Raw genomic sequence first — 24520 nt, 5'->3', positions numbered from 1 at the left:
AGCAGCCAGAGCCGCCAGCCAGCCATGAGCAGCCAGAGCCGCCAGCCAGCCATGAGCAGCCAGAGCCGCCAGCCAGCCATGAGCAGCCAGAGCCGCCAGCCAGCCATGAGCAGCCAGAGCCGCCAGCCAGCCATGAGCAGCCAGAGCCGCCAGCCAGCCATGAGCAGCCAGATCCGCCAGCCAGCCATGAGCAGCCAGATCCGCCAGCCAGCCATGAGCAGCCAGATCCGCCAGCCAGCCATGAGCAGCCAGATCCGCCAGCCAGCCATGAGCAGCCAGATCCGCCAGCCAGCCATGAGCAGCCAGATCCGCCAGCCAGCCATGAGCAGCCAGATCCGCCAGCCAGCCATGAGCAGCCAGATCCGCCAGCCAGCCATGAGCAGCCAGATCCGCCAGCCAGCCATGAGCAGCCAGATCCGCCAGCCAGCCATGAGCAGCCAGGATCCGTCAGCCAGCCCTGAGCAGCCCAGCCAGGATCCGCCAGAGCCGTCCAGCCAGGATCCGCCAGAGCCGTCCAGCCAGGATCCGCCAGAGCCGTCCAGCCAGGATCCGCCAGAGCCGTCCAGCCAGGATCCGCCAGAGCCGTCCAGCCAGGATCCGCCAGAGCCGTCCAGCCAGGATCCGCCAGAGCCGTCATCCAGCCAGGATCCGTCCCTCAGTCTGGAGCTGCCCCTTAGTCCGGAGCTGCCCCTTAGTCCGGTGCTGCCCCTTAGTCCGGTGCTGCCCCTTAGTCCGGTGCTGCCCCTTAGTCCGGTGCTGCCCCTTAGTCCGGTGCTGCCCCTTAGTCCGGTGCTGCCCCTTAGTCCGGTGGGGTTAATGTGGAGGGTGGCCATTTGGAGGAGGCTACGGAGGCGGGTAGTGACTGTGGTGGGGTGGGGACCACGACCAGTGCCGGAGCCGCCGCTGTGGACGGACGCCCACCCAGACCCTCCCCTAGACTGTGTGCTGGTGCGCCCGGAGTTCGCACCTTAAGGGGGGGGGGTTATGTCACGCCCTGGCCTTAGTATTCTTTGTTTTCTTAATTATTTTAGTTAGGTCAGGGTGTGACATGGGGAATGTATGTGTTTTTTGTAGTGTCTAGGGTGGTTGTAAAGTTTAGGGGGTTTATTAGAGTAGTTGGGTTTATGTTTAGTATAGAAGTCTAGCTGTGTCTATGGTTGAGTGTAGGTATCTAGGAAAGTCTATGGTTGCCTGAATTGGGTCTCAATTAGAGACAGCTGGTTATTGTTGTCTCTGATTGGGAGCCATATTTAAGGCCACCATAGGCTTTAGCTGTTTGTGGGGAATTGTCTATGTTGAACGTTTGTTGCTTGTCCATGCACTTACGTCATTAGCTTCACGGTTGTTTTGGTTTGTTTTGTGTATAGTGTTCGTTTTCGTGTTTTTTCCTCTCTTCTAATAAAAGATGTACTTTCCACACGCTGCGCCTTGGTCCTCTCTCAGTCCCTTTGACGATCGTGACAGGCATATCCATATGAAGGGTCAAACAAATGTCCATATATCCATATGAAGGGTCAAACAAATGTCCATATATCCATATGAAGGGTCAACAAATGTTTACAACTCAGGAGACCACATAACAAATGTTTTAAAACAGTTATGAGTTGTCCTGGGGGGGACTGTCTCAGTCAATCACACCATCCTCTTTTTGAAAGGGTAATTGTACTCTTTAAGATGGGCCCTTTACTTATGACTTAATCAGATCCATTATACCCCCTCTGAATAATCTATTACTGCAGTGGGCTAAATCAAGGTCACACAGAGTGATTCTTGGTAGTCTTACAAAAATCTACTGTGAAACAAGTGTACATCTCACACACATTGTTATGGGCTTAAAAAACGAAGACACCAGTAACATGTCTGTGTAAATGTATTCATTTTTGAGTTTGCAACCCAATATGACACTTTAAATACATCACAGAAGACTGAAATGTAACAAAATGCCTATTGAGCTGTACACTGAGATGCTCAGTTGTTCAATATTCGCCTCGAGTGATTCCCCAACATCTTGTCAACATGTGCCCCAAAAATGGAGCAGATGTCTTACACCAATCTATCTTTATAGACACTTGTCATTAATAAGGATCTCGGAGGCCCCTATAGTGTCCAGAGATGTCTCAAATGTCAAATGTTTTAAGAATTTTTATTTTCAAACATGTAACTTTTGTCAAAGTATTTTTATGACCAAATTCTTTAGTGTATGCATTCATTTTTTTTATGATTTCATGACTGTTTGATAGTAGATCACTGAATGGTCATAAACCTCTTCAAATAGAAGTATGTTTGTTGCATAAAATATCTTACAGGTCGGCCCTCTTTCACTCTCTCATTATGTCACAAGCTGACAGGCTCCCAGAGGCAGTGCCATAAAAGGCCCCAGCTCACTCAACTGCCCCTCTCCAACAGCCATCAGCACAGAACAGCGTGGAGACGGAACAGCGTGGAGACGGAACAGCGTGGAGACGGAACAGCGTGGAGACGGAACAGCGTGGAGACGGAACAGCGTGGAGACGGAACAGCGTGGAGACGGAACAGCGTGGAGACGGAACAGCGTGGAGACGGAACAGCGTGGAGACCATTTGGATAACTTTCTTCCTTGTGGAGCTTTTTGAAGGTGAGTTGAATAATCAATGTGATGTTTGTATATGGATATATATTATTTAAGAATGATGTGTCTTAATTGTTTTCATTGACATGTATGTTTTTTAAAAAGGAAGGCTATTTATCCATTGAACAGTAGCCATTGTTTATTTTCATACTGTTTGTAAACAATCTATTTGACCCTCTTATTATATCAAACCTCTGACTATAAACTGATTAGAAACGATAATTAGAAACTATGATCAAACAACGATGAGAAACTATGAACAACTATGAAGCCATGTGTGTGTGAGTAATGATCTGTTATTTAATTGTGTAATATTACTCTCTCTACTACATCTCTCAATGTATACCAAAGGAACAAATATTTAACAACGTTTCAACGTTTTGTATTGCAACAGTTCTGAAAGACAATGACACCCAATTTTTAGGGAATTATTAATGTATTGTTTTACATAGTGTGCTTCTGTGATAACTTTATGTAATAGATCCTGTCTCTCTCTCTCTCAGGCTAATGAAAAGACATGACACTGGGTATCTGTAAAACACTTTGACAACTGCTGATGCAAAAAAGGGATTTTAAGAAATACATTTGGTTGATTGACAGATTTGTGTTATTATAAAAAATAATATAACAATATGATTATTATCATAATCAATATTATGATTATGTTACAGGTGAGACATACCCAGAAATGTCAACGTCATGTCAAGTGCTCAAATCTGTACAGCAGCCCCACATAATCACGTATGCTAGCTCCAATTTACAAGAATGTGTTTACGAGGCAGTGATGAAAACCGTTTATATGAGCGCTAATTCAAACATAAAATGATATATATTTGATACAATTACCTATTCAAAACTGTTGTTACAAAATCACTTCTAATTGTGTTAATTTCAAGGTTTCACAAACATAAAACAACTATCTAGTTAATGTTTCTTGGACTAACACACTGTTGAGTATCCTATCTACTAAAGAACAGTCATCAAGACAAAACACAAAAAGTTGTAATATAATCTGCATACATGTCATGTCATTGTTGTTGATGTGATAACACATTTTTATTCATGTCTCAATTTAGGATAATACTGTTTATTTGTATTTTTATGAAATTGTATTATTCATGTTGTCTCATACCATGCTAATACACTACCAAGCAGATGGATGTCTTTTTGGATCAAGAATTGATCAATAATACTAATAGGGACGATCAGATCCTCTTTCCTATTCAGGCATCATATAATACACAGCCACATGCAAATCCACAGCCACTCCACCAATAAAACATTGAAAACATGACTACTGGCAATGTCATTATTTTCGTCACCATCCATCAATGGTTAAAGTGCATTATATTTCATTAAAGGTCAATTACATTTTAAAACCCTTTATTTCTTCAAAATGTTACTACCAACATTTAAACATAATACTATTATTAAAAGTTACTATGCAATATTAAACTATACCTCTTGTTTTACTAAACCTTTATATATATATCATACATACTATTATCACACATTACCACAAAATGTATATTTCAAATGTATAATTATTTGTAATTGTTGGAAGACAGATCTTTTAATGTCTTAGAAAAGAAGGCCTCAGGAAGGGTTCTCTCTCTCTCTCTCTCTCTCTCTCTCTCTCTCTCTCTCTCTGATTGTAACCTCACAGCTTGTAACCTGGCACCACCCATGCAACCAGGCCTCACACATACCCCAAGGGGGGAGAGAGACAGAGAGAGAGAGAGCGATTTCATTCATTGAAGGTAAATCACAATACACCTAGAATTGGTCTAGGAGACATGTTTTCTGTGGTTTATCTGTGTCAGACTTGTCTAGGACACTCACTAAACCCTAAACCTCAACTAAATCTTGTAATAAATTGTGTGTAAATTGAGCAAGTTGTTACGTACGTGAAGAGAGACGGACCAAGGCGCAGCGGATGTTGAGTTCCACATATTTATTATAAAGTGAAACTTAGCCAGAACAAAACAATAAATCAATAAACTAACAACGAAACGTGACTACATGGTGCACATGCTCAAAACACAAAGTAATATCCCACATAACAGGTGAGAACAGGGAACCCTTAAGAATGATCCCCAATTAGAGACAACGATAATCAGCTGCCTCTAATTGGGAACCATACTCAATCCCAAAACATAGAAACAAAATGACTAGATCACCCCCCTAGTCACGCTCTGACCTAAACACCATAGAGAACCAAGGGCTCTCTATGGTCAGGGCGTGACACAAGTGGAGATGACTAAACTGCTTGGAGAAACACTAGATTGTAAACTGTCATGGTCAAAACATATTGATGCAGTAGTAGCTAAGATGGGGAGAAGTCTGTCTAAAATAAAGCGATGCTCTGCCTTCTTAACAACACTATCAACAAGGCAGGACCTACAGGCCCTAGTTTTGTCGCACCTTGACTACTGTTCAGTCGTGTGGTCAGGTGCCACAAAAAAAGGACTTAGGAAAATTGGCTCAGAACAGAGCAGCACGGCTGGCCCTTGGATGTACACAGAGAGCTAATATTAATAATATGCATGTCAATCTCTCCTGGCTGAAAGTGGAGACATTGATTTCATCACTACTTTTATTTATGAGAGGTATTGACATGTTGAATGCACCGAGCTGTCTAAACTACTGGCACACAGCTCAGACACCCATGCATGCCCTTACAAGACATGCCACAAGAGGTCTCTTCACAGTCCACAAGTCCAGAACAGACTATGGGACACACACAGTACCACATAGAGCCATGACTACATGGAACTCTATTCCACATCAAGTAACTGACGCAAGGAGTAAAATTAGATTTAAAAAACAGATAAAAAAACACCTTATGGAACAGCGGGGACTGTGAAGCAACACAAACATTGACACACACACACACACACACACACACACACACACACACACACACACACACACACACACACGATAACATATGCACTATACATACACATGGATTTAGTACTGTAGATATGTGGTAGGGGCCTGCTGGCACACAGTGTGTTGTCAAATCTGTGAATGTATTGTAATGTTTTAAAATTGTATAAGCTGCCTTAATTTTGCTGGACCCCAGGAAGAGTAGCTGCTGCTTTTGCAGCAGCTAATGGGGATCCATAATAAATACAAATAGGACAAGTTTAACAGTTACTTATACTTAGGCAGACCTACCCGGAAAATACTTTTTCATTTCACAAGCTCCCTTAGCATCAGCTCCGTAAGTTCACTACAAAAATTCCCATCTGTTTAAAATTGTCAAACTCAGGCCTCCACCATTCACTACATAAATTCCCAAATGTCCCATCTTCTTTCAGTTCAACACACTACACATCAATCACCAGGACAGCTTTATTGCAAACACATGCTTTACCCAAAACAGCTGCAATATCACGTTACATAAGCACTCACTCGATTGCGTGAGAACATCCGGACAGGATGTACATAGCCTGAGAACATCCACTCAGGATCTACATAAATGGGCATAAATGTGTGACACATAAAATAGGTGGTCATCAATCACTTTCGGACACGTGCCGTCTACTGAAGTTCTTCTCTTAGGCCACTTAGTTCCAGTGAAGCGAAATCTTAACACTACAGCATTCAATGACATTCTAGACGAATCTGTGCTTCCAACTTTGTGTTTCCTGTTTCAGCATGACAATGCCCACGTTTACAAAGTGAGGTCCATACAGAAATGTTTTGTCGTGATCGGTGTGGAATACCTTGACTGGCCAGCACAGAGCCCTGACCTCAACTCCTTTGGGATGAATTGGAACGCAGACTGCGAGCCAGGCCTAATCGCACAACATAAGTGCCCGACCTCACTAATGCTCTTATGGCTGAATGGAAGAAAGTCCCTGCACACAGTGTTCCAACATCAAGTGGAAAGGCTTCCCAGAAGAGTGGGGGCTGTTAAAGCAGCAAAGGGGGGGAACAACTCCATATTAATGCCCATGGTTTTGGAATGAGATGTTCGACGAGCAGGTGTCCATATACTTTTGGTCATGCAGTGTATATTGGAAGCAGGTGCTTCTATACAGGTGTGGTTCCCAAATTAATTAAGCAATTAACATCATATAATGTATAAAAACGCAGCCCATTATTTTGACTACCATGGCAATTCCTCCATTGGATGATAATGCATCCATCAACAGGGCACGAGTGGTCACTGAATGGTTTGATGAGCATGAAAACGATGTAAGCCATATGTCATGGCCTTCTCAGGCTGAATTCCAAATGATTCCATACCCCTCGCCCCTCCATTTGCGTGTTCACGCATGCATCTGCCGTATGCACAAGCACAGTGGTGGAGAAAATACACAATTGTCGTACTTTGGGTGAAACTAAAGATACCTTAATAGAAAATGACTCAAGTAGAAGTGAAAGTCACCCAGTAAAATACTACTTGATTAAAAGTCTAAAACTTTTTGGTTTTAAATGTACTTAAGTATCAAAAGTAAGTGTAATTGCAAAAATATACTTAAGGTTAAAAATTGCGTCATTCAAGTCACAGGTGTGTCCCGAAGTAGATGGATTTATGGTGCTTTAGGGAACTCTGGGGGTGGGGGGGGGGGGGGTACAAGGTCGGCAAGTCGGAGTTCTAGAAAAAGCCTGAGTTCCCGACTTAGAATTCCGAGCTGGATGACCGTTCAAAACATTATTTCCCAGTCGGGGCTCGTTTTTTCAGAGTTCCCAGTTGTCTTGAACGCAATGAAGTCAGAAGTCTGAGATTTCAGAGTTCCCCGTTTCCAGTTGGTTTTGAACACAGCATTAGTCCACTTACCATGAATGAAATGACACGCGTTGAGGACCAATGAAATCTGGTTCCCTACCTCTCGCAGAGATTGCGTCATCATCCCCTTCATTTGAAAGCAACCCCACAGCATTATCAAACTTCCCTGTGTGTCATTATAGGGAGGGTGTTCTTGTCTTTGAATGCTTCAGTTGGTCATTGGTAAACATAAGAAGACCCAGCTGCTGACGGAGACACAAGAAGGCCTGATTGAACGTAGCAAAAAGACACCAAAAAACACGATTAATCCTGGGAAAATGCTATTTCGGAATGTACAGATCAGCTCTCTGTTTACCAACGATCAAACTAAGCATTCAATGAATATAACACCCTCCCTACTATCACACATGGGGAGGTTTGATAATGCTGTGGGTTCGCTTTGCTGCCTCTGGTACTGGGAGCCTTAAACGTGTACAAGGCATCATGAAATCAGCAAATGATCAGGTGTTTTGGAATCCAATATTAACCCAGTGTCCAAAAACTGGGTCTCCATTGAAGGTTGTGGGTCTTCCAGTAGGACAATGACCCCAAACACACATCAAAAAGCCCACAGGAATGGTTCAAGAAGAAACACTAGACTGTTTTGGAGCGGCCAGCGACGAGTCCAGATCTGAATCACATCCAAAACCTATAGGCAAGATCTGAAAACAGCAGTTGGTCGAGAGCACCCCTCAAACTTTGAAGAATTAGAACCGTTTGCTGCTGAAGAGTGGGCCAAATTGCCAGTAGAAAGCTTCAGCAAGCTCATTGATTGCTACAAGAAGTGTTTGTCTGCAGTTATCTTGGCCAAAGGCTGTGCAACCAAGTACTAGCTCTGGTGTGCCAACAATTTTGTCCATGCCATTTGTCTTTATTTTCTAAATTAAAAATTGTAAACTTAAGCTTACAAGAATAAAATTGTTTCTGCAATGTTGAAAATCCAATAACAAGATGTGGAGCCCAAACTTTTTTTTCAATAACAATTTATTTGAGAAGAAATAGGGATTTATTTAAGAAATTTGGGGTGCCAATATATTTGTCAGCTACTGTATTTGTTCTAACCCAGCACTAACACTCCTTAACGTAACCCAGCTGATGAATCGGTGGTTGATGGGCTAAGGCTAGGCTACCAAACCTTTCTTTGTGGTTTCCAATAGAGAAACAAGGACATCTTACAATCATTGAGACACTTCTGCTCAAAATGTTGGGGATTTCATTATTTATTGGTTTTACACACCAACCAAGACTATTTTAGGCTTAAGGTAGATGGTACCTGCTTTTTGTCACTGCTGTTGGCTGCCATAAATGTGTAACCTATCTTTGGTATAACTACAGTATCTTCAGCTAGCTAGCTAGCTATCTCTGCTTCACTAGACTGCTAGACTGACTGGACGATTATTTGTCACTACCTTGAATGGAATGTTTGACAGGATGAACTTAACAAAAGTTGAATCATTTTTATTAATATACTTCAGGAGAAATAAATGTGTAGACTGTGGAGTGATTCAGAGGCCATCCTCTTTAAGCTTCTCCTCTTTAAGCTTTTCCTTCTCCCTTTTCTCCTCTTTCTTGTATTCATACCAGCATACTTGGTATTCATACCAGCACCCTTCCCATTTCTGTCTTCTTAGTTCAGCCTTGAACAGATTATGCCTCTGCTCTCTCTCGCGCTCGGCCCGTGTGCTGACAAGACAATGGGCCACGGATCCAAGACCACCTCCTAAGGTGCCTGGTGGGAAGAAGGGAGAGTTGGTAGACTGTCAATAGTGGACAGAGAAGCGAACCCAGGTCGCTGGTGTGCTAGGCAAACAGCCTACGCATCGTGCCAATAGGGCTAACCCACTTGGAAGGAATGGGAAACACTCTTTTCACACCACTTCAATACCGAAGTGACTTTATCATAACAGGTTAGGAGAACTTACGCAGCAGGTTAGGATAATTAAGGTTAGGAAAAGAGTTAGCTCTTCTAACCTTCTATGAAAATGTATCGAAGTGGCGTGAAAAGAGTGTGTCTGTCACGCCCTGACCGTAGATTGCTTTGTATGTTTCTATTTTTAGTTTGGTCAGGGTGTGATGTGGGTGGGTATTCTATGTTGTATGTCTAGGTTTTCTATTTCTATGTATTTGGCCTGGTATGGTTCTCAATCAGAGGCAGCTGTCTATCGTTGTCTCTGATTGAGAGCCATACTTAGGTAGCCTGTTTTCCCACTTTTGTTTGTGGGTGGTTATTTTCTGGTTAGTGTTTGTTGCACCTGTCAGAACTGTTCGTTGGTCGTTTTGTTGTTTTTGTTCGTGTATTCATCTTGATTAAAAGTTATGGATACGTACCACGCTGCACTTTGGTCCTCCTCTCCTTCTCCCAGCGACTTTCGTTACAGTGTCCCTGGTGGGAATAGGAACATGACTCATATTAGCGAGGATCGCTACACTGCCCCCTCCGAAAAGGAAGGCACTTACCCCCCCTTCGAACACATCAGCCGCCTGACACATCCAGATGTCCATTCCAATGGCCTCACGGCCGCCATCTCACTTCTGGCACCAGTGTAGCGAATGGCGACGTAGGGAAGCAAACCCGAGTCACTGGCGTGAAGGCTAACACCCAACGCATTGCGCCAATAGGGTTAACCCACTTAGTGGGAATTGTAACGTGGCTCTTATTAGCAAGAATATTTTCAGGCTGCTTTCCCAAACAGAATTTGAAAAATAAACTTATAGAATCTGTAAAGTAGAAGAGATAAGAGATAACTAGTGAGAAAATACTGACGGTAGCCTAATGGTCAGTTAGGCTTGAAATAAAATATTGGTTGTCTAGCATAGCTTCCTACCCATGCTGTGTAAATGACCGCCTTCCTCCTTCTCCCTCTGAATGGTCCTCTCGATTTGTCGTCGGTGTCTCTCTTTGACCTTAGTATTTCCCCAGTTGAAGATTCTCCTACTGATACTTTTATCTTCCTTGTTCTTTTCTTCAATGATGCTTCCACCGTCATCTTCCTCCACAGTCGCTTTGGTCCTCATCTACTCTTTTGTCTCTCTCTCCATTTCTTTACTCTCCTGTCTTTCATTCTCTGCCGGTCTTTCTTCTTCCTCTCTATCCACCTGTTCTGGCTCTATTTGTTTCCTCCTTTCTTTCTTCTCTTGCTCATATGCTGTACCTTTTTCTACCTTTGCTTGTCTTGCCTTAATGCGCTGCTCTTGCCATTTTTGCACCGGCAGTGCTCTCTGTCTTTCAATCTGTTTCTCGTTTTGCCTCGCTTTCTCGATCGCTCCTTTGTCTTCATCAATTCGCTGTTTAGCTACGTTCCTCTGTTGAACCTTTTCCTTTCGCCTTGTAGGCCTACTCTCTCTCGTCCTTTCCATTGCTTTTTCATGCTCCCTCTGTCTTCTCAGCCGATCAATGTCCATTTGTCTTTCCTTCTTTTGTTTCTCTCAGTTTTTCCTCATCTCCGTCTTTATCGCTGACTGGTTTGGTATTGGCAATCTATGTTTTTCCTTCTTAACCCTCTCCATCTGTTTCTCCTCTCTCTGGAATCTCCTTCCTTGATAGAATTGATTCTCTTATCAAAGACAAGAGATACATTCAGTGTTTCTGCCAGTGAACTGACTGACTGTATCATATATAATATATCTATGGACTTATATTCTGTTTGAACCAAAACCAATATCAACAACAAAAACAAAACAATGTATTTGTGATGTAATGGTGCATTCCACCTATAGAATTAGAATGATCACATGTTATGATTAACCCCACAGCAATTAAAAGGCATCCATTTGATCAATAATTTTCATGAAATGAGGCAGTTTCGTGAACTTTATTAGATTTGTACTGTTTCCCTCTGGCAATCCAAACACTTTTAAATAAACCAATTAAAATGATGTCTACTCAGACTAATATTGCTCTGGGCCTACGAGAGGTGACAGTAATTTCAACGTAGAACATTTCAATAAATGCAAAACCTATCAACCCACACACAACTGCACCACATTTATCTTTGTTGACCTGGCATGTGACATAGTGCCGTGTCTTTGTCTCTCACGGGTAGAAAATACAGATCATTGCAATTGCTAGACAAAGTATGAACATTGCTGGGTTTTTAAAGCGAGCATAAAATACATTGACAGGTTATTAAACATAACATTTGAACTGTTGACCATAACTCAGAGAATGCAAATATCTACATAAACTAAACAGGCAGCACACAATTGTATTGTACGCACATGGTCCTCCCTAGCTCAGTTGGTAGAGCATGGTGCTTGCAACACCATAGGGAGTCCTGGGACCACCCATATAAAAAGAAATGATGCACGCAAGACTGTAAGTCGCTTTGGATAAACGCTTCGGCGAAAAGGCATATATTATTGATATATTACACATTGTAATAGTACATGTACAGTATAAGTAGACTTTCACCCTGCACGCACTGCTTTTTATAAATCAATATGTTATTGAAAGAAGACAGACAGGCCTCATTCTGCAGCACGGGCAGCAGGCGTATTGTTCTCTTCATAGCCCTCTTTTCCCTTTTTTTTTTTTACATTTCTTCTCTTTTCTAAACATATCTTTTTCAGCTCCTCTTTTACCCTGTCTTCCCTCCCACCCCCACCCCTCTCTATATTCTCTCTCCTTGCACCCCTCTTTCCCCCTTCTTCTCTGCCGATCTACTTGTTGAGGTATTTGGCCACTGAGTGGTAGGCCAGTAGGATCTCGGAGTCCTTGGGACAGGTATATCGGAACTCGTCCTGCTGGTTGGCCTTGGTCAGGTAGCGGGTCAGACCAGTCAGAGCCACAGGGATCTCAAAGTCACGGTACTTCTTACACACCACCTGTGGGGAGCAAGAGGGAGGACACACACTGAACCACACTGAGCAATGTTTCATCTGTTTACTATTAGCACAGTGGTGCCAGTGGTACTTGTAGTCATACAGACCAATAAAAGACCATGCACTATTCCCATTGTTTGAACCATTGTTTGATCTTCCAGACTACCCATTTTGTCCGTATTTGATCATTACAGTTCCATGCTACCATAGCGACACCCCTGAGTACACCTATAAATACCGTGAATAAGCCTTTGCATTTCCTGATAGAGATTGAGATGGTTCCAACAGAGAGGAACAGAATAAATGAAAGGACAATAGATGACATAGGCAAAGGCGATGTGGTCTATGAGTTCCTGGAATGCTTGATCTGATAACCTTGACTATGTTGAGCTTGGGAAGCAGGTTGCAGTCAGCTAGACTGAGGGAGTTCCCATCCAGATAGTGCCGTGAGTACTGGCGGGCGTCTGGGTTCTGGTCCAGCTCATGTGGGAGTGGCGTCAGTAGGTACTGATCCAACTTCATCAGGCTCTTCAGAAACTTCTTCTCCAGCACTGAAAAAGAGCAAAGCCTCATCAGAAGCTGGAACAAGGCTCATTTTAATACAGGACATACTGTTTCAATGACTCAGCGATTTCTAAACAAGGAGGGACTCTTACTATCATTGAGGCCAGGGTTAGGGTTCTTGATGTATGCAGAGAACTTGTGGAAGATGTCATCTCCAGCACCGTTGGACTCCTTGTAGCGACAACAGAGCTTGGGGTACCTGGAAAGGCATTGCCATTAGCTCTCAGCTTTCTGGATCAGTGAAACCAGTGGAGGATACATTTGACTGCAAAGAGGTTAATTCACCTGGAATAAACATGTATTTATTCATTACCTGTCTCCGTGTGTGTGTCTGTGTCTGTGTGTCTGTGTCTGTGTCTGTGTCTGTGTGTGTGTGTGTGTGTGTGTGTGTGTGTGTGTGTGTGTGTGTGTGAGTGTGTGTGTGTGTGTGTCTGTGTGTGTCTGTGTGTGTGTGTGTATGTGTGTATGTGTGTGTGTGTGTGTGTGTGTGTGTGTTTCCGTGCATTTATGCCTGTTTATGTTCATCACACACTCACGATGGAGGAGCCAGGGCCTCCTCTAGAAACTCCTCAATCTTGTTGGTGTCAGTGCGCACCTCCTCCCCGAAGATGAGGAATGGGGGCTGAGAACCTGGGGCCAGGTCCTTCAGCACCTCTGGAGCCCTGACAACCAGAGGACCAGATGAAACACATGAGGGAGAAAGTCACTCAACTGCACACTTCATCTATTACACACAATCCTCTAGTCGTTCTGTCATCATTAGCAGTTCATAAGTAGTGGCAAATGACTTTGGAGGATGCATGGGCATGTTTGGACAAGCACTTCGATTCAGGCGTGGCTTGGATGTAGGGAACGGTTGCTTTAGGTGTATTGTGGAGAGTGTATATGTGTGAGGGTGAATAGCCATATACATACCTCTTCATGTCCACTGTGGTGAGAGTGAAGTTGGCCCCCTTCAGCCAGAGGATCATAAAGAGTCGCTGACAAAAGGGACAGTTCCCCACGCTCTCCCCATCATCACTGGCCTGACGGGTGGAGGGGTATTCGAGAAGGACTTTTTCATATTGTAGGTACAGTGTAACAAAGACAGATTTAATGCTGTACTTGTTACACTATACTTCCTTACGCTATTCCGCTGTAGTAAGGACACTAATGTAAAGTGTCACCGTTTTATTTATATAGCACTTTTTACAACACTTTGCAAATCAAGATAGTTGAGTCATTGGACTGTGAGGAAGTGAAGGCATTTTCAGCAGCAGGGGATAAAGACAAGCAGAAAGCCTCCAAACTGGACAATCCTCTTTTTCAGTTTCTGTTCACCTGACCTGTCTTCAAACAGAAAACACACCTATACGCTGTAACTGTACAGGATTTATGTAAACAACAGCTTTTATGAAGAGGTTACATTGCTTCAGGGTCATTCCATATCATTTTAATCACTTTCTGACTGCACCCTTTTGATTTGAACAAAACCTTCCATACATACAGTACCAGTCAAAAGTTTGGACACACCTAGTCATTCAAGAGTTTTTCTTTATTTTACTATTTTCTACATTGTAGAATAATAGTGAAGACATCGGAACTTTGAAATAGCACACATGGAATCATGTAGTAAACAAAAAAGTGTTAAACAAATCTATATGTATTTCATATTTTAAATTCTTCAAAGTAGCCACCCTTTGCCTTGATGACAGCTTTGCACACTCTTGGCATTCTCTCAACCAGCTTCATGAGGAATGCTTTTCCAACAGTCTTGGAGGAGTTCCCACATATTCCATCTCAATTGGGTTAAGGTCGGGGGATTGTGGAGGCTAGGTCATCTGATGCAGCACTCCATCACTCTCCATGGTCAAATAGCCCTTACACAGCCTGGAGGTGTGTTTTGGGTCATTGTCCTGTTGAAAAACAAATGCTAATCCCACTAAGCACAAACCAGATATGATGGTGTATCACTGCAGAGTGCTATGGTAGCCATGCTGGTTAAGTGTGACTTGAATTCTAAATAAATCACTGACCGTGTCACCAGCAAAGCACCCCCACACCATCACACCTCCTCCTCCATGCTTCACAGTGGGAACCACACATGCAGAGATCATCCGTTCACCTACTCTCCATCTCACAAAGACACGGCGGTTGGAACTAAAATTCTCCAATTTGGACTCATCAGACCAAAGGACAGATTTCCACCGGTCTAATATCCATTGCTCGTGTTTCTTGGCCCAAGCAAGTCTCTTCTTCTTATTGGTGTCCTTTAGTAATGGTTCTTTGCAGCAATTCGACCATGAAGGCCTGATTCACGCAGTCTCCTCTGAACAGTTAATGTTGAAATGTGTCTGTTATTTGAACACAGTGAAGCATTTTTGTGGGCTGCAATCTGAGGTGCAGTTAACTCTAATGAACTTATCCACTGCAGCAGAGGTAACTCTGGGTCTTCCTTTCCTGTGGCAGCCCTCATTGAGAGCCAGTTTCATCATAGCGCTTGATGATGCGATTGCAATTGAAGAAACTTTCAAAGTTCTTGAAATGTTCCGCATTGACTGACCTTCATGTCTTAAAGTAATGATGAACTGTCGTTTCTCTTTGCTTATTTGAACTGTTCTTGCCATAATATGGACTTGGTCTTTTACCAAATAGGGCTATCTTCTGCATACCCACCCCTACCTTGTCACAACACAACTGATTGGCTCAAACACATTAAGAAGGAAAGAAATTCCACAAAATAACTTTTAACAAGGCTTACCTCTTAATTGAAATGCATTCCAGGTGACTACCTCGTGAAGCTGGTAGAGAGAATGCCAAGAGTGTGCAAAGCTGTCATCAAGGAAAAGGGTGGCAACTTTGAAGAGTCTCAAATATAAAATACATTTTGATTTGATTAACACTTTTTTGGTTACTATGTGATTCCATATGTGTTATTTCATAGTTGTGATGTCTTCACTATTGTTCTACAATGTAGAAAATAGCAAAATAAAGAAAAACCCTTGAATGAGTAGGTATGTCCAAACTTTTGACGGGTACTGTAAATGAACATGAAAAAAATCTAAGTTTACACATTTTTAGATCATTGATGTTAAAGTTTTAAAAAGTATAATTTATTTTACAAATATATGATAAAATAGTTTGACAACCCTGTTTTTAAGCTTTCCAATGATATCAAACTAAACCTTCTCTTTTTCTCATGATAGGGTGGGGCATGCAAAATGGGTCAACGTTCATCTATATCCTGAAAGTCTAAGTCCTTGCTGTATGCTGTCTCCCATTCCAAGATGGTGGAACTATAATGTACCCCTGTTGTTATAAAACAGGACTAAAGTTCAAAACACAGTAATACAGTCTCCATTGGAGGCAGGTTAGGATTCTAACTTTTACCTTGATGAAAAGTTCAATCTTGGGGACCTCCGCCATCTCTCTCAATTCCTTCGAGCTTAGCAACTAGTTAATGTTGGTTCTCAGAGAAGCGAGAGCTGTCAGTGTCATCCCAATCCACACATACATGCATACACACACGGCTAAATCACCGTAGGTCACCGAAGGTCAGAGGATCCAAATGGTTCTCTTAGTGATAAAGGTCAGATTTGCTGTTATGATAAAAGATGGTCAGCTCCTCCACAGGAAGCAACAACACTGGTTTGTTAGAACCAATCCTCTATTCCTCCCTCTCTCCCTCTCTTTAGTACCTCTCTGTCGCCTCTATCTGTTTCGGTGTCTCTCACCGCACCCGTCATCTGTCTCTGAAGAAAACGCCCCCACCAGACCTACCAGTCAGACCAGTAAAGTGAGATCACCCCACCTATTCTCACTCTCCCACAGGCCTCCAAACAATGTAATGTCAGTGTGGCTCTCTTCCTCTCCCACCCCCTCTCCCCCACCTTCCTGCGTACCTTACCCAGTTATACATTTTGCAGTGTTTTTGGTGGACACATTAAGCCCACTTTCTCTCTTTGAGCGGCATTTATGACCGGCTGAAGACCTCGTCATTCATTTGAACACTCTAAAAGATGACAAAGAGAGTTGAGTTAAGGGCAGAGAGACAGAGACAGAGAGACACAGAGAGAGAGACAGAGAGACAGAGAGAAAGAGAGAGAGATTACACAGACCCACAAAGAATTTGAATACAAAGTGACAGAATACCTGACCACTGTGACTGACCCAAAATTAAGGAAGTCTTTGACTATGTACAGAGTCAGTGAGCATAGCCTGGCTCTCAAGAGAAGACAGGCTATGTGCACACTGCCAACAAAATGAGGTGGAAACTAAGCTGCACTTCCTAACTTCCTGCCAAATGTATGACCATATTAGAGACACATATTTCCCTCAGATTACACAGACCCACAAAGAATTCAAAATCAAATCCAATTTTGATAAACTCCCACATCTATTAGAAGAATGGTGCCAGGGGGATGACTGCCGTTTAACGTGCTCTTAACCAACTGTGCTATTTTGTTAGTTTTTTCATGTTGCTTGTAACTTATCTTTTTACTTATTTTGTACATAATGTTGCTGCTACCGTCTCTTATGACTGAAAATAACTCCTGGACATCAGAACAGCGATTACTCACCTCGAACTAGACAAAGATTTTTACTTTAATGAGTTGGACGTGAAGGATATACTGCTTTCTCTGGAACAGGCCCAAGTCTCCGTCCTTTGCGTGAAGAAAATATGGAGAAAAAGGGGGCAGAGATGGGATGCCTTCTGAGAATTCGTAGGCGAGTGAGTAAACCCCTCAGTCCTATTAGCCGATGTGCAATCATTGGATAACAAAATGGATGAGCTCCGATCAAGACTAACCTACTAACGGGACATTAAAAACTGTAATATCTTATGTTTCACGAGTCGTGGCTGGACAACGGCGGTCCTCGGCAAGACTGTGTCTATTTGTAAATAACAGCTGGTGCACAAAATCTAATATTAAGGAAGTCTCGAGGTTTTGCTCGCCTGAGGTAGAGTATCTCATGATAAGCTGTAGACCACACTATTTACCAAGAGAGTTTTCATCTATATTTTTCGTAGCTGTCTATTTACTACCACAAACCCGATGCTGGCACTAAGACGGCACTCAATGAGCTGTATATAGCTATAAGCAAACAGGAAAATGCTTATTCAGAGGCGACGCTCCTAGTGGCCAGGGACTTTAATGCATAGAAACTTAAATGCTTTTTACCTAATTTCTACCAGCATGTTTAATGTGCAACCAGAGGGAAAAAAACTCTAGCCCACCTTTACTCCACACACAGAGACAGGTACAAAGCACTCCCTCACCCTCCATTTGGCAAATCTGACCAAAACTCTATCCAGCTGATTCCTGCTTACAATCAAAAACTAAAGCAGGAAATTTCAGTGACTCGCTCAATAGGAAGTGGTCAGAGGACGCAGATGCTAAGCTACAGGACTGTTTTGCTAGCACACACAGGAATATGTTCCCGGGATTCTTCCGATGGCATTGCAGAGTACACCAAATCAGTCACAGGCTTCATCAATAAGTGCATCGATGATGTCGTCCCCACAGTGACCGTACGTACATACCCCAACCAGAAGCCATGGATTACAGGCAAATTCACACTGAGCTAAATGGTAGAAAATCCCGCTATGCCCTCCGACGCACCATCAAAGAGGCAAAGTGTCAATACATGACTAAGATTGAATCGTACTACAGAGGTTCCGACGCTTGTCGGATGTGGCAGGGCTTGAAAACTATTACAGACTACAAAGGGAAACACAGCCGCGAGCTGCTTAGTGACACGAGCCTACCAGACGAGCTAAATAGCTTCTATCCTCGCTTCGAGGCAAGCAACACTGAAGCATGCATGAGAGCATCAGCTGTTCCGGATGACTGTGTGATCAAGCTCTCCGTAGCCGATGTGAGTAAGACCTTTAAACAGATCAACATTCACAAGGCCAGATGGATTACCAGGAAGTGTACTCCGAGCATGCGCTGACCAACTGGCAAGTGGCTTCACTGACATTTTCAACCTGTCCCTGACCGAGTCTGTAATACCAACATGTTTCAAGCAGACCACCGTAGTCCCAGTGCCCAAGAAAACTAAGGCAACATGCCTAAATGACTATCGCCCCGTAGCACTCACGTCTGTAGCCATGAAGTGCTTTGAAAGGCTGGTCATGGCTCACATCAACACCATTATCCCAGAAACCCTAGACCCCCACCAATTTGCATACTGCCCCAACAGATCCACAGATGTTGCAATCTCTATTGCACTCCACACTGCCATTTCCCACCTGGACAAAAGGAACACCTACGTGAGAATGCTATTCATTGACTACAGCTCAGCGTTCAACACCATAGTGCCCTCAAAGCTCATCACTAAGCTAAGGACTCTGGGATTAAAAACATCCCTCTGCAGCTGGATCCTGGACTTCCTGACGGGCCGCCCCCAGGTGGTAAAGGTAGGTAGCAACACATCTGCCACGCTGATGTAACGTCAGGAGAATGATGGGTGTGGAGTCAGGCGCAGAGAGCATAAGTTTCACGGGAAAAAACGCTTTAATGTCCACAGTAAACAGGAACAGGTACAAAAATGGGTGAAGCCAAAACACAGGCGCAAACACAACCCAAAGACCACTGTTACATAAACCGGACAGCGAAAACCCAAAATCAACAATACACCTCCTACGTACAATAACAACAAGCCTGCACAAACACAAGCGGGCTAAACAAACTTAAATAGTACCCACCCCAAAAACCCAACAAGGAACAGGTTAAACCAATTAGACAAAAACGTAAAGGAAAGGAAAAAGGGATCGGTGGCAGCTAGTAGACCTGCGACGACGACCGCCGAGCAACACCTGAACAGGAAGGGGAGCCACCTTCGGTGATATTCGTGACAGCTGATCCTCAACACAGGAGCCCCTCAGGGGTGTGTGTTCAGTCCCCTTCTGTACTCCCTGTTCACCCATGACTGCATGGCCAAGCACGACTCCAACACCATCATTAAGTTTTCAGACGACACAACAGTGGTAGGCCTGATCACTGACAACAATGAGACAGCCTATAAGGAGGAGGTCAGAGCCCTGGCAGTGTGGTGTCCCTCAATGTGATCAAGGCAAAAGAGATGATTGTGGACTTCAGAAAAAGGAGGACCAAGCATGCCCCCATTCTCATCGACGGGGCTGTAGTGGAGCAGGCTGAGAGCTTCAAGTTCCTTAGCGTCTATATCACCAACAAACTATCATGATCTAAACACACCATGACAATCATGAAGAGGGCATGACAATGCCTATTCCCCCTCGGGAAACTGAAATGATTTGGCATGGGTCATCAGATCCTCAAAAAGTTCTACAGCTGCACCATCGAGATCATCCTGACTGGTTGCATCACCGTCTGGTAGGGCAACTGCACGGCCTCTGACCGCAAGTCACTACAGAGGGTAGTGCGTACGGCCCAGTACATCACTGGGGCCAAGCTTCCTGTCATCCAGGACCTCCATACCAGGTGGTGTCAGAGGAAGACCCCAAAAATTGCCAAGGACTCCAGCCACCCTAGTCATAGACTGCTCCCTCTGCTACCCTTGTGTAGTATTAACATTCTGTATACTCCCCTTGTCCTAAGGGTAAAAAATGACCCGCCTTCACTGAACCCCTAAAATAAAGCAGCTTAAGTAAAAATACTTTACAGTACTACTTAAGTTGTATTTTGGGGTATATGTACTTTATTTATATATTTGACAACTATTACTTTTATTTGGCTACATTCTTAAAGTAAATAATGTTATTTTTACTCCAAACATTTTCCCTGACACCCAAAAATACTCGTTACATTTTGAATGTTTAGAAGAATATATTTTTTTGTCAAATTCACACACTTATCAAGAGAACATCCCTGGTCATCCCTATTTTCTCTGGTCTGGTGGACTCTCTAAAGACAAATGCTCTGTTTGTAAATTATGTCTGAGTACTGAAGGGTGCCCCTGGCTATCCGTAAATAAATTATAAAATGATGCAGTCTGGTTTGCTTAGTACAAGGAATTTTAAATGATTCATTATTTTAATTTGACTTTTGATACTTAAGTATATTTAAAACCAAATACATTTTTACTTTTACTCAAGTAGTATTTTACTGGGTGACTTCCACTTTTACTTGAGTCATTTTATATTAAGGTATCTAGTTTTACTCAAGTATGACAATTGGGTATTTTTTCCACCAGTGCCGCATGGTAAGCGGTACCGGAGCGCCAAGTCTAGGTCAAAAAATATTCTTAACAGCTTCTACCCCCAAGCCATAAGACTCTTGAACAGTTAATCAAATGGCTACCCCGGAATATTTGCATTGTTCCCACACCACCACCCATTTTTATGCTGCTGCTACTCTCTGTTTATTGTCTATGCATAGTCACTTTACCTCTACCTACATGTACAAATTACGTCAGTTACCTTGAATAGCCGGTGCCCCCACACATTGACTCTGTACCGGAACCCCCTGTATATAGCCTCGCTACTGTTATTTTATTGTTCCTCCTTAATTATTTGTTGTATATATATTTTTTTCTTTCTTAAAATCTTAAAACTGCATTGTTGGTTAACGGCATGTAAGTAAGCATTTCACTGTAAGGTCTACAGCTGTTGTATTCGGCGCATGTGATAAATACATTTTGATTTGATTTGATTTGAAATACCACAGTGCGCAATCACATCACAACATTTGTGACCTGTTGCCACAAGAAAAGGGCAACCAGTGAATAACAAACACCATTGTAAATACAACCTATATTTATGTTTATTTATTTTCCCTTTTATACTTTAACTATTTGCACATCATTACAACACTGTATAGCAGGGGTGTCAAACTCATTCCACGGAGGGCCTAGTGTCTGCAGGTTTTTGGTTTTTCCTTTCAATAAAGCCCTAGACAACCAGGTGTGGGGAGTTCCTAACTAATTAGTGATGTTAATTCATCAATCAAGTACAAGGGAGGAGCGAAAACCCGCAGACACTCTGCCCTCCGTGGAATGAGTTTGACACCTGTGCTGTATAGTATGACATTTGAATTGTCTTTTGAATTGTTTACTGTTCATTTTTTATTGTTTATTTCACTATTGTTTATTTTCTATTTCATTTGATTTGGCAATGTAAACATATGTTTCCCATGCCAATTAAGTCAATATGGGGGCGCTGTTTCCACTTTGGAAAAAATCGTGCCCAAATTAAACTGCCTCGTACTCTATTCTAGATCGTACAATATGCATATTATTATTACTATTGGATAGAAAACACTCTCAAGTTTTTAAAACTGTTTGAATTATATCTGTGAGTAAAACAGAACTCATTTTGCAGCAAACTTCCAGACAGGGAGTGAAAAATCTGAAAGCGATGCTCTGTTCCAGGGCCTGCCTATTGAATTGCCTTATATTTATGGATATGTATGCACTTCATACGCCTTCCACTAGATGTCAACAGGCAGTGGAAGGTGGAATGGGGTGTCTAGCTTGATCTGACGTCGAACAAGAGCTCTTGGAATGACGTGTCCAGAATTTCCTTTCTCTACCTATATGGAAGCACCTCCATATGGAATATGGAAGCACCTCCATATTGTCTTATGATAAGCGTTCGGTATACACGGCTAATATCTCCGGCTTTGTTTTTATTTGATACATATTAGAAAAAATTCATAAAGTAGGTTTTTTCAACCGAGTTTCATCAGTTTATTCAACGTTTAACCTGTTGAGGATGGGGGCGCTGTTGTGACTATTTATGCCAATCGTGTAATTTTTGAAACGGCTTCCCACAAAGTTCTTGATCGTACAATATGCATATTATTATTATTATTGGATAGAAAACAGTCTATAGTTTCTATAGGAGTTGAAATTTTGTCTCTAAGTGGAACAGAGCCCATTCTACAGCAATTTCCCTGACATGGAGTCAGATTTCAGAAATTTTGGGCACTGTTCTGGAGTCAGTTAAAAGGGCACTGTTATTGCTATGAGTATACGGACACTGCTTACGTCTTCCCCTGGATGCCTTTACGTGATGACGATTTGAATGGGGTCGATTGCGCGTTCACAGGCACTATAAATTAAAAAAACCTGTAGCTAGCAAGTCTTTTCTTGCTGCGTAATGCGCCTGGAGGACATCGACCCGCACTTGTTCCAAGCATTAGTGGAGGGAGTAATATTACTCTGGTCATGTTTCTACTCCTTATGGGAGTTAAAAACATCATAAGGTAGTTAATTTAAAGCGTTTTATAGCAATTTATATCCGTTTAGTGCGATTTTGGGACATTTATTTCTGAAACGCTGTGAATTGCTGGGCACGCTTCCAGTTCATCCCGAACGCAGTTGGCATTTCCACATGGCAAGAGGACAGCTTTCCACCAAAAGACGATTGGACCCAAGAAAGGATCCTTTGCCCAAGATACTGATGGAAGAACAGCTCAAAGTAGGACATTTTTATTATGATAAATCGTGTTTCTGTCGAAAAATGTTAGTGGCTTAGGACGCCATGTTTTTTGACGTAGCTTCGCTTGGCGCAAACTGTATTGAAAAGTAAGGATAATTTAAAAAATGTAATTCCGCGATTGTATTAAGAATTAAATTGTCTATCAATCCCTGTCCAATCTATATTTTTTAGTCACGTTTATGAGTATTTATGTATAAGAGTAGATCACTGTCTAATATGGCGCACGGACATTTTCTCACCAGCTGGGCTACATTTCACATTGTCTAACCATGATTTTGGTGGCTAAATATAAACATTTTCGATCAAACTCTATATGGATTGTGTAATATGATGTTACAGGAGTGTCATCTGAAGAATTCTGAGAAGGTTAGTGAAAAAATTAATATATTTTGGCGATGTTGACTTTTATCGCTCACTTTGGCTAGAATCAATGCTGGGCTGCTATGTGCTATGTGCTATGCTAATATAACGATTTATTGTGTTTTCGCTGTAAGACACTTAGAAAATCTGAAATATTGTCTGTATTCACAGGATCTGTGTCTTTCGATTAGTGTATGCTGTGTATTTTTACGAAATGTTTGATGATTAGTAAGTAGGTAAACACGTTGCTCTATGTAGTTTTTCTAGTCCATTTGTGACGGTGGGTGCAATTGTAACCTATGCCATCTACCTGAAATATGCACTTTTTTCTAACAAAACCTATCCCATACCATAAATATGTTATCAGACTGTCATCTGATGAGTTTTTTTCTTGGTTAGGGGCTATAAATATCTTAGTTTAGCCGAATTGGTGATAGCTACTGGTGTTGGTGGACAAATAAAAGATGGTGGATTATGCTAATGTGTTTTTAGGTAATAGATGTACATCTTTACATATTGTGTCTTCCCTGTAAAACATTTTAAAAATCGGACATGTTGGCTGGATTCACAAGATCTGTGGGTTTCATTAGCTGTATTGGACTTTAATGTGTGAAAGTTAAATATTTAAAAAAAATATTTTTTTTGAATTTCGCGGCACTGGTTTTTCAGTGGGGGTGGGGGGGGAGTGCCGCTAGCGGCACCCTCATCCTAGACAGGTTAATGGGACTTTGGAGTTTTCCGTTCTCTGCGCCGAGAGAAATTGGGAATGTCATCAACATTGGCTAGCCTTGTGGAACGAATTCGAACAGGAGAGAAGGACATTCTAAAACCAAACAACGATTTATTCTGGACCTAGGACGCCTTGTACAAGATTCTGATGGAAGCTCAGCAAAAGTAAGAACAATTTATGATGTTATTTCGTATTTCTGTGGAAAATGTTGAGTCCTATTATTCGCCCTTTTTGCGGGCGCTGTCT

The 24520-nt window shown here is 42.4% G+C and overlaps 1 protein-coding gene across 1 annotated transcript; it reads right to left on the bottom strand.

The window, feature by feature from the left end:
- Positions 1-11184: 11184 nt before the first annotated feature.
- Positions 11185-16605, bottom strand: LOC129863859 (chloride intracellular channel protein 4-like). The gene is made up of 6 exons (XM_055936198.1): positions 16146-16605; positions 13692-13801; positions 13313-13438; positions 12869-12975; positions 12588-12763; positions 11185-12215 (listed from the first exon to the last, which is right to left on the bottom strand). Exons 1-6 carry the CDS (start codon positions 16179-16181, stop codon positions 12051-12053), a joined length of 720 nt encoding a protein of 239 aa, XP_055792173.1. The 5' UTR covers positions 16182-16605; the 3' UTR covers positions 11185-12050.
- Between the last annotated feature and the right edge of the window lie 7915 nt (positions 16606-24520).

Source organism: Salvelinus fontinalis, chromosome 10, assembly GCF_029448725.1.
Source record: "Salvelinus fontinalis isolate EN_2023a chromosome 10, ASM2944872v1, whole genome shotgun sequence".
NCBI classification, from domain to species: Eukaryota; Metazoa; Chordata; class Actinopteri; order Salmoniformes; family Salmonidae; genus Salvelinus; species Salvelinus fontinalis.
Note: the sequence above shows the minus strand (reverse complement) of the source record. Positions and strands in the feature narration are given on the sequence as shown.

What these genes read in the sequence shown, in the direction of transcription:
- LOC129863859 (XM_055936198.1), bottom strand. Translation starts at nt 16,181, where the DNA reads ATGGCGGAGGTCCCCAAGATTGAACTTTTCATCAAG. An exon ending in AGATTGAACTTTTCATCAAG is followed by an intron (nt 13,802 to 16,145) that starts GTAAAAGTTAGA and finishes TCCACCCGTCAG; the next exon opens with GCCAGTGATGATGGGGAGAG. An exon ending in TAACCCTGGCCTCAATGATA is followed by an intron (nt 12,764 to 12,868) that starts GTAAGAGTCCCT and finishes GCTCTTTTTCAG; the next exon opens with TGCTGGAGAAGAAGTTTCTG.